The sequence below is a fragment of the Garra rufa genome, chromosome 1 (genome assembly GCF_049309525.1).
Source record: "Garra rufa chromosome 1, GarRuf1.0, whole genome shotgun sequence".
NCBI classification, from domain to species: domain Eukaryota; kingdom Metazoa; phylum Chordata; class Actinopteri; order Cypriniformes; family Cyprinidae; genus Garra; species Garra rufa.
The window spans coordinates 54,267,053-54,281,856 of record NC_133361.1 but is presented as its reverse complement, the minus strand read 5'-3'; the positions used below and the strand labels follow the sequence as shown (position 1 = coordinate 54,281,856).

Here is a 14,804-nt window from a genome sequence, read left to right as displayed (position 1 = left end):
TAATTTAATTTTAAATATTTAAGTATTATTTTAAATATCTTTTATTATTTATTTTCATTCCATCTAATTTTTTTTATTTTTAAAAGTTTCTTTAAATAAAAAATACAAATTCAACATTAAACAATAAATACAAAATGTAAAAATATACAATTTACACTGCAAAAAAAGACGTATCTTAGTATTTTTGTCTCGTTTTTAGTCTTTTTAATTCTAATTCTAAAGAATGCATTTACAAGAAAAGCAATGAATGAAAAACAAGAAATGAATGAAAAACAAGAAATGCTCTTTTTATTTTGTCCCCCCAAGGAAACAAGTAAAATTATCTGCCAGTGGGGTAAGTAAAATATTCTTAAAATAAGAGTATTTTACCCCACTGGCAGATAATTTTACTTATTTTAAGCAAACTGCACTTAATTTAGTTTTTTCCCCTGGAAACAAGACTAAATATCTTATGTCATTTTGTTTATAAATGCATCGTAATTTTAAGCCTTTTTAGATATTTTGGCTAGAAACAAGATAACAATATTATTAAATAAGATAAGCCGTTTTGGCAGTGTAGTCTACAAACCTATTTTTCACAACAAAGAAAGAAAACAACCCCACAAAAACACAAACTTGTGTTTTTCACATGAACTTGCGTGCCCCGCATCTCTATACTTATGAATGTTAAGTTGTTCTGTGAACGGGACAGTTTGTGAGCTAAACTTAATATTAAATACAACGACTGTGTGAATGCAGGCTGTGCGTGTGCCTGTGTTTTTAGCGGAAGAAATGACTGTTTGTGCTATTATTCCCAGGGCACGTTATTACGTCCAGCACACTCACATACTCGCTTACACAAACATACATTAATACGAAACAAATGCAAGAGGGAAGCAGCTGCCAAACAGCTGCATGTAGGGGGCCAGCTGTCTGCCGCGCAACTCTCAATCCACACAGAGGCCAAACCACAGGTGCATCACTTTCTGAAGGACAAAACTGAAAATAAAAACACTTTCTATATGTACTACAGCCACCAAATGCACTCAAAAATGTCTCAAAACTGTCCTGCAAATTCACCAGGCCTTTTTTTTTTAGGTGATCCTGAAGAGCTTGATAAGCGAAGTTTGCACACGTCACGGTTTGGTCAGTTACCAGATACGCAGCCATATTGGAGACACTCGGATGTAAACAACAGCATTGTTTGCACGGTTAATGTACTACTGAATAGGTTGTTCTGCTAACTTATGCTGTCTAAACCACAGTAAAAACATGTGGAAGATGCTAAATCATATAGAGAAGGACTTAGTTGGAAAGGGCAAATATTTTGACAAATTAAAGTTAATAGGTGGTAAAGATACATCTGAGCAGTATTAAGATATTAGCCTAATATTTCACCTACCTGACTAGAAATGATAAGAACAAACACGAATGTTATCAAGATTCTTGCTCTGGAAATCCTAGTTCAGTTTGGCCAAACACAAACGCCTTTTGTTCCTCAGACAGTTTTTTGCACTCCTCCCCTTGATTTGTTATAACTTTGGGCAGTCTAGTACTCTAAATGTTTTTTCCCAGTCCGACCGATTACTACAGCCCAAAACATGACAATAATTGACCATTTTCAGCAGCAATAATCAGCCAGTTATCCGCGTTTCGTTCGGTTCAGTGGCATTGTTTACATTCTGTACCGCTATATGGCCGATTGACGCGCCGTGAAAAACTCGAATAACGTGTTCAACGGAGCCACTAAAAGGACATGGTTAGCGGCTTGCTAGCGGTAGTAGCTACATACAATTTCACTTACCACTTAAACAGAGTGAGTAGAGATGACTGATATGAAGGTGACGAATGATTTTTAGATCCTGAGTGCCACTGATAAGTATCTTATATCTTGTAAAATGTCTGGTACCGCTTCATAGTATAAACAGAGCATGTGTGATCGTCAATCTCAAAAGCGAAAGTAAAAACCGAGCACGAATTTAATTCCTCTCATATTAATAGCGAAATGAAATGAATAAACTAATATAATAATTGCGAAAGTAGTTTTTAACATTGGCTTACCATCGTGATGCCTGTCAACAATCGACTATGGACGCTAGCATCGCCTATCGGCCCAACCCTAAACTGAAATAAAATATCCATCGTTTTCTTAAAGTAAGAGTAAATTTTATGGTTCTGGCTTCTGGTCTCATCCACGTCCAGCTATTTTTAACTGTACAAAACAGTTTTACAGTTTACTGCACATTTTTATTATTCTGGTTATTTCTCTATAGCAGATAAACTGACTTCATACCAGTGGCGTAGAAGTCATCCCCGGGCCCATATGCAAAAAAATTGTACGGGCCCCCTATCATTATGGGCTCCAACACAGTTAAATGAGTAGTTCATGTCTTTCTTTCTTCAGTCGTAAAGAAATTATGTTTTTTGAGGAAAACATTTCAGGATTTCTCTCCATATAATGGACTTCTATGCAGGGGCGGAGCCAGACGATGTAAACATTCGGGGCTTAGCCCAAACCTAGGGGGGTCCGGGGGCATAGATTTTTTCCCAATTACGTCAGCTAAATGCACTATTTTTCAGGCTGTTTGAGATAATAGAATGCCTAAAAATCTATACACTATCTGGGAAAATGATGATAGTTAGGGTACTCAGTAAAAAAAAAAAAAAACAAAAAAAAAATTCACCCAGTAGAGCCTACAAGAGGAAATGAAACAGAGTTGAAGTTATTTTAAACAAGTAATAAAAACTCAGTGAGTGTTTTAGCGCAATTTTCTCACGTCATGGGATCACAACACTAAGAGATAGTAAATGTTTTCCTGGATTTTTTTTTGTGCGTTCCCGAGATTAGACCTTCCTTAACATAATGCCGAAAACCCGAAGTCTCTAGGTGGTCTGGTTGAGGAGTAGATAGAAGTGCAAGACTGGTGCACACAGACAGAACAGAAATCATGAGTTAACAATCGCAATTTTGTCCGGTGGAAAATTGCGCTAAAAACCTAAAAGATTCGGGGCTTTTGACAAAACATTCGGGGCTTAAGCCCAATTGCCCCCCCCCTCCCGCTCCGCCCCTGCTTTATGTTAAGTTTAAGTTTAATGAACTTCCAAAATGCAGTTTAAATGCAGCTTCAAAGGGCTCTAAATGATCCCAGCCGAGAAAAGGGTCTTATCTATTTTCTAAAAACATTGACAATTTATATACTTTTTTTATCTCTACACAGAGTACACACAGAGCTGGAAAAGATGAGTATTTGAGGTTAAAAATTATATAATTTTTTTTTTTTTTTTTTTTTTTAGAAAATAACTGATAGTTTTGCTAGATAAGACCCTTCTTTCCTCGACTGTGATCGTTTAGAGACATTTGAAGCTGCATTTAAAGTTCAAACTTGGGGGCACCATAGAACTCCATTATATGGAAAGAAAACCTGAAATGTTTTAGTCAAAAAACATAATTTCCTTACGACTGAAGAAAGAAAGACATGAACATCTTGGATGACAAGGGGTGAGTACATTATCTGTACATTTTTGTTCTGAAAGTGAACTACTCCTTTTACTTGTTGATTTTTCTTAAGTACATAACTTTACGTGAGTATTCACAGGCTGTTTTATTCACGGTATAAATGGTTGGAAATAATATTTAACGATTTTAAGTCCATTCATTATCATTAAGCCTATAAATTCTGTAAATTTTATGATAAAATACAAACACTTTAATTTGCAGTGATATAGCTATATTCGCCAAAAAGATCAAGCAGCATGTGAATCAACGATCTTTGCCTTTTTAATATTTTTGCAGCATGATATAAAAATGAAAAAATATTTGAATGCATGTTAAAAAAATTAATAAACACAATGTTTCATGAAATCGATCAGAGTTTAAAAAACATCAATAAAACATCTTGTGAATAAGTCATAATAATAGTAACATAACATTTAGCCTACCTCAGAAAACCAACAAGCCTATAACTTTGCCAGCACTGTTTTATTTTTCTCATAAATCAGAGTTGAAAAGAGTTGAAGCCTACGTTTTTATTGCGGTTTTTCATGTTAAATTTCAAGACAGGTTTGATGCCATTGACTTTTTTTTGCGGTGGAGTAGAATTTTCACATTAACTTTAGCAATATCACATGATTTTATTACATTAATTCTTTTGTTTTAGTAAATTAAAGTAATAATTTAAAGCATTCTATAGATACATTTATCATGTCTGTGAGGCAAATATTCGCTGAGTTTCGGATCATTTTTGTGAAGTGCTCCGCCGCAAGACAGAGAAAGCAGAAATGCTTTTGTAAAATAGCTTTAGCTTTTGTTGATATTGTAAGTGCACACAATTAAAAGTAGACCTTTTGTGGTTCCAAAAGATGTATTACTCTTACATTTATGAGCAAAAATGATGGCGTATTTTAGGTTTCCACTGTTTTTAAGAAAAAAATGCACGTGACTGCGCTGGCACTTCCAGGTCCTGCAAAGCGCTTTTTGCTTCCACTCTCTGCGCAAACGATTGGATATGCATCTAACAGCGCACATTTATCTAGGTTAAATGTTTAAATTAATTTTTTTTAATGCATCAAGTGTTTTATGTCTATAGATTTTATTTTAGGGAAGGCTAAATTGATCAAACATTCTCAACTCATTGCCGCTGGCCGCTTGGTCAATACTTTAAAAAACGAAAGCTTGCATTTAACAAACATATTTCTAAATTAAATTAATAAAGAAACTAAACAAAATCTAGTCACTTTGCCATTAAAATCCAAAACGTAACTATTTTAATGGCTGCAACACGGGCTCTGTTCTGATAAGTTGTCGGACAAGGTCAGAGCTTGGGCCTGAGCGTTTCGGGACAGGGCTGGGCCCGTGTAGGACTCTATCCTATATGCACCTGTATAACCCTGCATACCCAGAAGCTATGCTAAAAATGATGGCGTATTTTAGGTTTCCACTGTTTTTAAGAAAAAAAATGCAAGTGATTGCGCTGGCGCTTCCAGGTCCTGCAAAGCACTTTTTGCTTCCACTCTCCACGCAAGCGATTGGATATTCGTCTAACAGCGCGCATTTATCTAGGTTAACTGTTTAAATTCATTTTTTGAAATGCATCAAGTGTTTTATGTCTATAGATTTTATTTTAGGCAAGGCTAAATTGATCAAACATGCTCAACTCATTGCCGCTGACCACTTGGTCATTACTTTAAAAAACGAAAGCTTGCATTTAACAAACATATTTCTAAATTAAATTAATAAAGAAAAGAAATCTAGTCACTTTGCCATTAAAATCCAAAACGTAATTACTTTAATGGCTACAACGCGGGGTCTCTTCTGATAAGTTGTCGGACAAGGGCAGAGCTCGGGCCTGAGCGCCTTGGGACAGGGCTCAGCCTGTGCAGGACTCTATTCGTTCCCTCGTTTCAAAAAAGTTCCCCCTTGGCTCGGCGGGCCCCCAATTTGCCCAAGCCCATATGCACCTGCCTACCCTGCGTACTCAGGCACTACTCCCCTGCTTCATACATCCACTAAAAATGAAAAAATGAATAAAAATCCAACTGAATAAAAAAAAAAAATGAAATTATGAAGAAAATGTAAGTTTTGAGGAATGATTCTTCAGCATTTGTTACCACTTGTTTTGAATGTTTAGTCATCTAATGCAATGACATTAGATGATTAATGACATTTCTATGGCCTCACTGTACTGTAGGCTACATTCCTCATAATTATAGGGTTTGTGCTCCCAAAAGTTGGTGTCAGTCATTTGTTTTCTATTAACACAACATTGAGATGGTAAGCTACTCGTGCCCCAATTCTACCCTTAAAAAATACCCACCCCCTAATCACACACACAAACACACACACAGTCGCATTCACATGCAAATGATGCATTAATCTGAGCTCTCTAATAGACCACCATGGCAACAGAGATACAGCACTAATGAGGAAGAGGTACAGGTTAATGGCAGCGTGGCGCATGAGCGATTCTCTCACTCCCTCACACACACTTTGCACCAAAATCCTTATAAACATCAAACCTCCTTATAACACACATCATGCATTAAGAGAGGATGCTGTTAAGAGCAATGTGAAGTGTTAATAGGCCTGTCAGTCTCACCTTGTCACCATGCGTTTGACACTACAGCAGGGCTGACGCTCATTTACAAGCGAATTAAAACCATTAGGCTAATACGTGATTTTGCGAGACTCTCTCACTTTAGACTGACAGTGAGGAAATGCTCATCTGCAGGGTGACACACACACACACACACACGCACACACATGCAGAGATTGCTGTGGGATGTTATCAGTATGTCCTTGAACGGAGAATGTAAAGTGAGGTGTGGTTCCCGCGTTCTGCCCCGTCCAACACCTGCTCTTTACAAGCAACAAACACACTCACATACCAGAACAGAACTGAGTTTAATTTTGGAATAACTGAATCACAAGTTCACAACTGTACATTACAGCTTCACTGGTGAGTCACATGAGGTGGACTGTCAAATAAGAAGTAAAAGTGAGATTTTGAGTTGATTTTGAAAATGAAATATGTATTTTATTTACGTAGATATGTCTACGATATTTCAAATTTGTTATTATTTATTATTCATCCTTATTATTTAGCATTTAGATTCAAATGAAAACTACAATACATATAAAACATTGTATTTAATTAGAAAAACACTAAAAGCAGTCATTTTTCAAAATATACACTACCAGTCAAAAGTTTTTGAAGTGTAAGTTTCTTCTGCTCACCAAGCCTGCATTTATTTGATCCAAAGTACAGCTAAAACTGTACATTTTTTTATATTTTTACTGTTTAAAATAATTGTTTTCCTTTTGAATATATTTTAAAGTGTAATTTATTCCTGTGATCAAACCTACATTTTTAGCATCATTACTCCAGTCTTTAGTGTCACATGATCCTTCAGAATTCATTCTATGCTGATTTAAGAAACATTTATTATTATTATTATTATTGAGTACATTTTCAGGATTTTTTGATGAATAGAAAGATCCAAAGATCAGCATTTATCTGAAATAAAAAAGCTTTAAACTTTATACACTAGTCATTCAAAGGCTTGAAGTATATATTTTTTGAAAGAAATGTTAGATATTAATACTTTTATTTAGCATGGATGCTTTAAATTGATCAAAAGTGATGAAAAAGATGTTCATAATGTTACAAAAGATTTCTATTTCAGATAAATTATGTTCCTCTGAACTATTCATCAAAGAAACCTGAAAAAACTCTACTCTTTTACTGTTTTCATCATCATCATCATCATCATCATAATAATAATAATAATAAATGTTTTTGAGGAGTAATATTAGAATATTAGAATGGTTTCTATTGGATCATGTGACTGGTGTAATGATTTTGAAAATTAAGCTTCAAAATCACAAGAATAAATTACATTTTAAAATATTTTCAAATAGAAAGCAGTTCAAAAACTTTTGACTGATAGTGTATATACATATAATCAATGTATATATAATTTATTTATTAATTGCAATTTATTCCTGTGATTACAAAAATCTATTAAAATAGAAAACAGTTCATTTAAACTAGAATAATAAACGCAGACTTATTGAGTAATATTATATTTAATCATTCATAATAACAGCATGCATAATTATTTATCAAATAGAATTTAGCATGTAACTGAAGGAACTGGAAATTTTCTTGAATCAACAACTATGTACTAAAATGCATTCCTACAAATAATACTAAATACTAATAGTACGATTTGATTTCCAAGCATTTCGATCTTTTAATGTTTGGAGAAAACCAAATGATTGTTTGATGATGATCTGAATAGCCTCCTAATTGGAATCATTACTCGCTGTAATTGCTTTTCAAGACTGTATAATGGTCAAAGACACTTTCACCAGACTAGATGCACACATTGTTCCTGTAAAACATCCTGAACACTCCAGACAGCATTCCGAAAGACTGAAAACAGAATGTCCCTACTCTATACGAGAACTTTTAGTCACTGGCAGTCCTGTAACTAAAGTGTGGCTGAAGTCACGTCTCACCATGCTGGGATAGCAGCGTCCCTCTGCATCCTCCTTTGATGATCAGAAATGAGTTCCAGGTGTTGTCGTCCCACTCGCCGCATCTGTTTAGTTGTGGTTGCCAGTGGCAACGCTGGCATGTGCTCCGAAGGCTAGACATAGGGATGAAAGAGAATGAAGCGAGGGAAAACATGAATGAATGTATGAACAGAAGCCCATACAATGCATTAAAAGATAATGTCTGAAACATAAGGATTAATTAGAATTTTTGGCTAATAAAATGAGACCTAAACAAAAAAAACTAAATAAAATAAAGTTATATATTCTTATTCTTACTCCCAGGGCATCCAAGATTTAGGTGACTTTGTTTCTTCAGTAGAACACAAATGAAGATTTTGAACTCAAACCGTTGCAGTCTGTCAGTCATATAATGGCAGTCAATGGGATCCATGGCTTTGAGAGTCAAAAAAACATACACAGACAAAACCAAATTAAACCCTGCGGCTCGTGACGATACCTTGAGGTCTTAACACACGAAACAATCGGTCTGTGCAAGAAACTGAACAGTATTTATATCATTTTTACCTCTGACCCACCGCAATGTTCAACTGTCCTGAGCACGTTCACAACAGCCAGCATGTGACAAAGAGCAAGCGACCAAAACTTCAGTCGATTAGCCTCAAAAGTTAAAAAGGTGAAAAGTCAACACTCCCGGATGAGTTCACGCAAGCAAATGTAATTTTTTTGTTTTTAATTGGTTGCAACAATCACGATAAGCACAAGTAATTACCATTTTGAGTAGCCGTCGTACCCACAATCTCTCTGCACTGTATAAACAATAAGTGACGTATGCACACGACAGATCGCTTCCTGCTGTTGTGAACGCGCTCAGGACAGTTGTACATTGTGGTGGATCAGAGGTAAAAAAAAAAATATATAAATGTTGATTGTTTGGTGTCTCAAGACCTCAATGTATCGTCACGAGTCACCTACATCTTGGATGCCCTGAGGGTTAAGCAGAATAACATCAAATTTAAATTTTTGTATGAACTATCCCTTTACGACCTCAATGTATCGCCAAGAGCCAGAGGGTTTAATTTGGTTTTGTCTGTGTATGTTTTTTGACTCTCAAATCGTGGAGCCCATTGACTGCCATTATATGACTGACAGACTGCAAACAGACTTGAGTTAAAAATCTTTGTTTGTGTTTTACTGAAGAAACAAAGTCACCTACATCTTGGATGCCCTGGGGGTAAGCAGATAAACATTTTCATAAAAATTTTCATTTTTGGGTGAACTATCCATTTAATGCAAAACATGTTTTACTGTAATCATGGAGGTTCTTTCCAAAACTAGGGTTTTGAAAGGATGAGTTCAGTTGCAGAATGAACATTTCCTGCTAATTTACTCATTCCTATGTCGTCCAAAATGTTCATGTCTTTCTTTCTTCAGTTGAAAAAAAAAAATCAAGGTTTTTGAGGAAAACATTCTAGTATTTTTTTTTTCTATATAGTGGACCTCAATGGGGATCAATGGGTTGAAGGTCCAAATTGCAGTTTCAATGCAACTTTAAAGGGCTCTACATGATCCCAGCCAAGGAATAAGGGTCTTATATAGCTAAAAGATTGATCATTTTCTAAAAAAAAATTTCTTATAAAAAATTATATTCTTTTTAATCACAAATACTTATCTTAAACTACCTCGACCTTATTACATAATTATGTTAGAAAGGTCACACGTTATATAGGTGGAAATTCTGACCCAGTGTTTACAAAGCAAACATGCAAAAAAAAGTCAAAAACCCCTTCAAAATCAGCAATTTTGGACAATTTTGAAAGTAGGAGGAGAAAATTAGTTGTAGTTTTTTGCCCAACACTCTTAAAAATAAAGGTGCTTCACGATGCACCTTAAATGGATAAATGGTTCCATAAAGAACCTTTAACATCTGAAGAACATTTCTGTTTCACAAAAGGTTGTTTGTGGCAAAAGAGGGATTTTCAGATTATGAAACGGTAAGAAAGAGATGGTTCTTTAAAGAACTTTTGACTGAATGGTTCTTTGTGAAACCAAAAATGTTTCTTCTATGGCATCACTTTTGAAGCACCTTCTTCACGATGCCATAGAAGAACCTTGTTTTGTCTAAATGGTTCCATGAAGAACCTTTAACATCTGAAGAACATTTCTGTTTCACAAAAGTTTCTTTGTGGCAAAAGAAGGTTTTTCAGATTATAAAAAGAAAAGAAAGAGATGGTTCTTTAAAGAACTTTTGACTGAATGGTTCTTTGTGGAACCAAAAATGGTTCTTCGTATCACTGTGAAGAACCTTTTGAAGCACCTTTATTTTTAAGAGTGTACCCTACCTTTTTGAACCGAAGTACACAGATGAAGAACTAACCACACATGACCTTTCTAACATGATTAATGCATGAAGTCGAGCTAGTGTAAGATGAGGATTCACAGTTAAAAAAGTATTTACCATTTTATTTTTTATTTTTTTTAGGAAATGATAAGACTCTTACTCCTCATCTGGGGTCATGTAGAACCCTTTGAAGCTGAACTGAAACTGTAATTTGGACCTTGTTCCCAATTGAAGTCCACTATATGGAGAAAAATCCAGAATTTTTTTTCTCAAAAACATTGCTTTTTAACTGACAAAAGAAAGACGTGAACATCTTGGATGACATGAGGGTGAGTAAATTATCAAGAAATGTTTATTCTGGAAATGAACAAATCCTTGCCAATATTTGGACAAATGTGATGAATTCTTCTGATGTATCATACAGAATTTATTTTGACTGAGAGAAAAATTAAGAAAAAATAATCAAAATCCTTAAAAATACTTCAACTAAAATACCTGCACAACATGGTCTACTTATTAAAACGTTGAAAATGAAGCAGACTAATCACACTGAGGAAGGTCTCTGGAGACGGCAGAACTGAAAAACAACGGAAGTAGTGCTGGGGAGGGCAGCCATGTGTGCTCAGCTGTTTGTTATGTGGCAACAATTGCTTTTCCCAGCTTCATTTCAGAAACCACAAATCGTTCTCTAGGCTTTGGACAATCTGTTCTTCCAAGACTGTTTTCTCAACATGAAGTGAGTGTCAGACATCAGATCTTACAAATTACATTTTATCCAACATATGGGGCTTAGTCCCACAGACAAAGACAAATCAATTATTCTGAATCTACATAATACACATTTTGGACCAACAATATTCTACTTACTCTTATCCAAGTTGCAGAAATGCAAGCTTTTATCATGCATTTCAATTTTTTTTGAAATTATACAATACTGAAATGATGAGAAATTGCATCAAAGAAGTTTTTTTGTGTTGCAATTTTGCACTTAGATAACACAATTTTAAAATAGGCTAAACTAAAGTAGTGTTACAAAAACACTTCCTCTTTTACAGTACAGTTTCTAATCCACCGTTGAAATGAGCACACCCTTTTATGGCAAACGCAGAATCGGTTTCACGCCCAAAGTGTGTAAAACACACTAATCCTGTGAACACTGCATTGCTGAAGGAAATGAAACGGATGACAAGAAAAGGCATGAACTGTGGTAAACTCATTCTTTTGCATGTATTATTCACGTTGCTGCGTCACGGAAAGGACGGCAGGTTTTTGCTGGGTCTCAGTGCTGACTTTGGCTCCCTGGAGGGACCACGTGAACAATGATTTACACTGGAACAACAATAATCAGCCGTGGAAGGCTTAGAGACAAATCTGTGCAGATTTGACAATGTTTTGAATAAGCTGAATCAGAAACTGGAACAACCAAAACATTTGCGCTCTGCCAAGATCATCGCATTCTCAGATGAAGAGCTCATCCAATGACTCCGAACTCCATCCCGAATCAGTCAGTCAACAGGCTTATTTGTCTGATTAAGGGTGGTGCTCCAATGCTGTCCTAAATCCTAAACACATCTCAGATATTTTAATGTCCATTAAGAAAACTGTAGTATTAGAGACATGTGTGACCTTGAATTACAGTGGCCTGAAAATGTCTCATGGTCAGTGCAGTGTAAGTAATAAAATATCACAAATGTGTAAATATGTGACACTGGATGACAAAACCAGTCTTAAGTAGCACAGGTATTTGTAGCAATAGCCAAAAATACATTGTGAGATTTGTGCATCATCTGAAAGCTGAATAAATAAGGCCGAGGTACAACTATTTGAAAAAAAATCTGGAATTTGAAGGTGCAAAAAAATCTAAATACTGAGAAAATTGCCTTTAAAGTTGTTCAAATGAAGTTTTTAGCAATGCATATTACTAATCAAAAAATAAGTTTTGATATATTTTCGGTTGAAAATTCACAAAATATCTTCATGGAACATGATCTTTACTTAATATCCTAATGAAGTTTGGCATAAAAGAAAAATCTATAATTTTGACCTATTGACTCTTATGACTGGTTTTGCGATCCAGGGTCACATATATAAGAAATCTGTTCTGAAATCTGCTTTAATTCATAAGAACAGTGTGGGGGAAGCTACTTTGTTATTCATAAGCTTTTACAGAGACAACTACTGTAAACTCATACATTTACTATTTGCTATAAAATAAAAAGATCTAAAATGCCATGTAGGGACATCAGCGAATCTTTCTTGAATCTGAATCTGTCTGAATGAACTGATTCACTAAAATGAGTTGGACTTCCCATCGGTAGCTTACAGATGGAGGACCGTTTAAGACAAACTGATTAACTAGAATGAATCAGAGTACCATTCACTCTCAGAAATAAAGATGTCACTGGGGCAGTAACTTTTCAAAAAGTAGCTTACACTTTTGTACCTATTAGGTTTAGGCCTAATACCTTTAAGGTACCAAAATGGACCTTTTGAAAAGAAAAGAGTAACCGCTTTTGTACCTTTATTTCTGAGAGTGTTGCCTAAAATAAATCAGATCTGTCATGAAAGAGAAAGAACTATTTTGGATGAACCGATTTACTAGATCGTTTTTAGTGAATCCATTTAGGCTATTAGAGTTACTCAGACATTCCAACACTACAAATGAAAGAAAAAGAATCGTTTAGGACGTACCGATTTACTGGAAGGATTCAAACTTTCAGCCGTTAAATAATGAGGGAAAAACATGCACCTTATTTTTCCCAAAAGATGGCCACGTCCATTTTATGGGTCTGGCTTCCAGCCAAATCCATGTTTAGCTATTTTTAACTGTACAAAACAGCTCGTTTTGCTGCTTGATATTGCAAATTGGTGAGTCTTACCATATTATTTTAATATGTTATCTTAATTATGAGCACGGGTTTGTATTCCAAACAGTTTTACCATTCACTGCATGTTGTTATTCTTATTATTTTGGCTAATGGACTGGAAGTCTGGCCCATAGAAGAATAAAGTTGATAGAACGAACCAATTCAATAGAATGAGTGATGAGTCAGACTTTCCAGCGCTTATGAGAGTGAAAGCGAAATGACCATTTAGGGCAAACCGATTCACTACAATGAATCACCTTGCGATACAATACAGTGTGGGAGAGACAAGGCCATATAGGATAAACCGACTGATTAGAATGATTCGTGTTTCAGCAGTACAAGCTACAACAGAGACAACAGTTGAATGGAACGGATTCAGTAAAATAATTTAGATTTTCCAGCACTTCATTAAATAGAACGTGAGTCGTTTGGAACGAACCGATTGACTAAAATGATTCGAACTTTACAGCACAACATACAAGCGAGAAGAGTCGTTTAGGAACCAATTCACGATTAATTCCATCGCAGAAAACAGTGGTTTGTAAGTACACAAGGTGTTTAACGTATAATCTGCCACTTTTAGTTAGTTATTCCTCAGTACTGGAACTTTGAGGTGAACCCTCAGGTGCACCACGCGTCGAATGCCAGCTCATCCAGTAACGTTACGTGTTTCAAATGACTCACTTTACCTCAGATTCCCACTGCATCAACCCCCACAAGCGACTACAGTCACGCTCACGTCCCTCTCAGGGTGTTTTCACGATCTTGCTCTGCTCTACATCGGCACAGCATCGCATTTACGAGCGGTTCGTCGTCATAGAGTGATTTCAGAGTGGTTCCTGACAGAGAGGGGACAGAGTGACTCTGAGTGAAGGTATTTTTCCGACAGAAAGGATTCCCTGTGAGAGGCTCCAATTACGGTGGAAACCCCCGACCCGTCATGAATACAGAAGATTGTGACTCACAGAATCACGTCAATCCTGCATATGTATAAACAAAGATAGCTCTATTTGAAGGAAATAACTCGCATTACCATCTTAGGCTATATACCACGTATAAAGACAATAAAATTAACCTAGAAAATTTGTGTATTTTCTGTTCTGTAACCTACTTTTCCACTGACATCATATTTAAATTCACAGTGACTTTTACATATAATGACATCAACAAACAAATTTTGACCACATAAACAGAGCTCCTCTTTGCATGTCTTGCTATTCTCATTTATTTCATTGTCTTCATTTGAAACTCAAAACATTCAGAAAATAATACCCTTGGCATAAAATATTCCAAAAGAGAAATGTCCTTGGCTATTAATGTTTGTTTCAATTATATGAGTGTGAAGGCACACTGAAACTGAGATACCGTTAAGATCAAAAGTTTGCATCCCCCTTTTCAAGAATCTTCAAAAATAAGGGGAATCATACAAAATGCATGTTATTTTTTATTTAGCACTGACCTGAATAGGATATTTCACATTAAATATGTTTACATATAGTCCACATAAAAAATAATAGTTGAATTTATAAAAATGACCCCCTTGATTTTAAATACTGTGTTGTTACTTGAATGATCCACAGCTGTGTTTTTTTATTTAGTG

General features: G+C 35.5%; 1 protein-coding gene across 1 annotated transcript in view; it reads left to right on the top strand.

Moving 5' to 3' along the window:
- cbx4 (chromobox homolog 4 (Pc class homolog, Drosophila)) overlaps window positions 1-14,076 on the top strand; it is an 18,696-nt gene extending 4,620 nt beyond the window's left edge. The window contains exon 6 of the mRNA XM_073833155.1: window positions 13,899-14,076. Coding sequence (XP_073689256.1) covers window positions 13,899-14,076 — 178 coding nt within the window. The remainder of the gene's footprint in view (window positions 1-13,898) is intronic.
- Window positions 14,077-14,804: the final 728 nt, after the last annotated feature.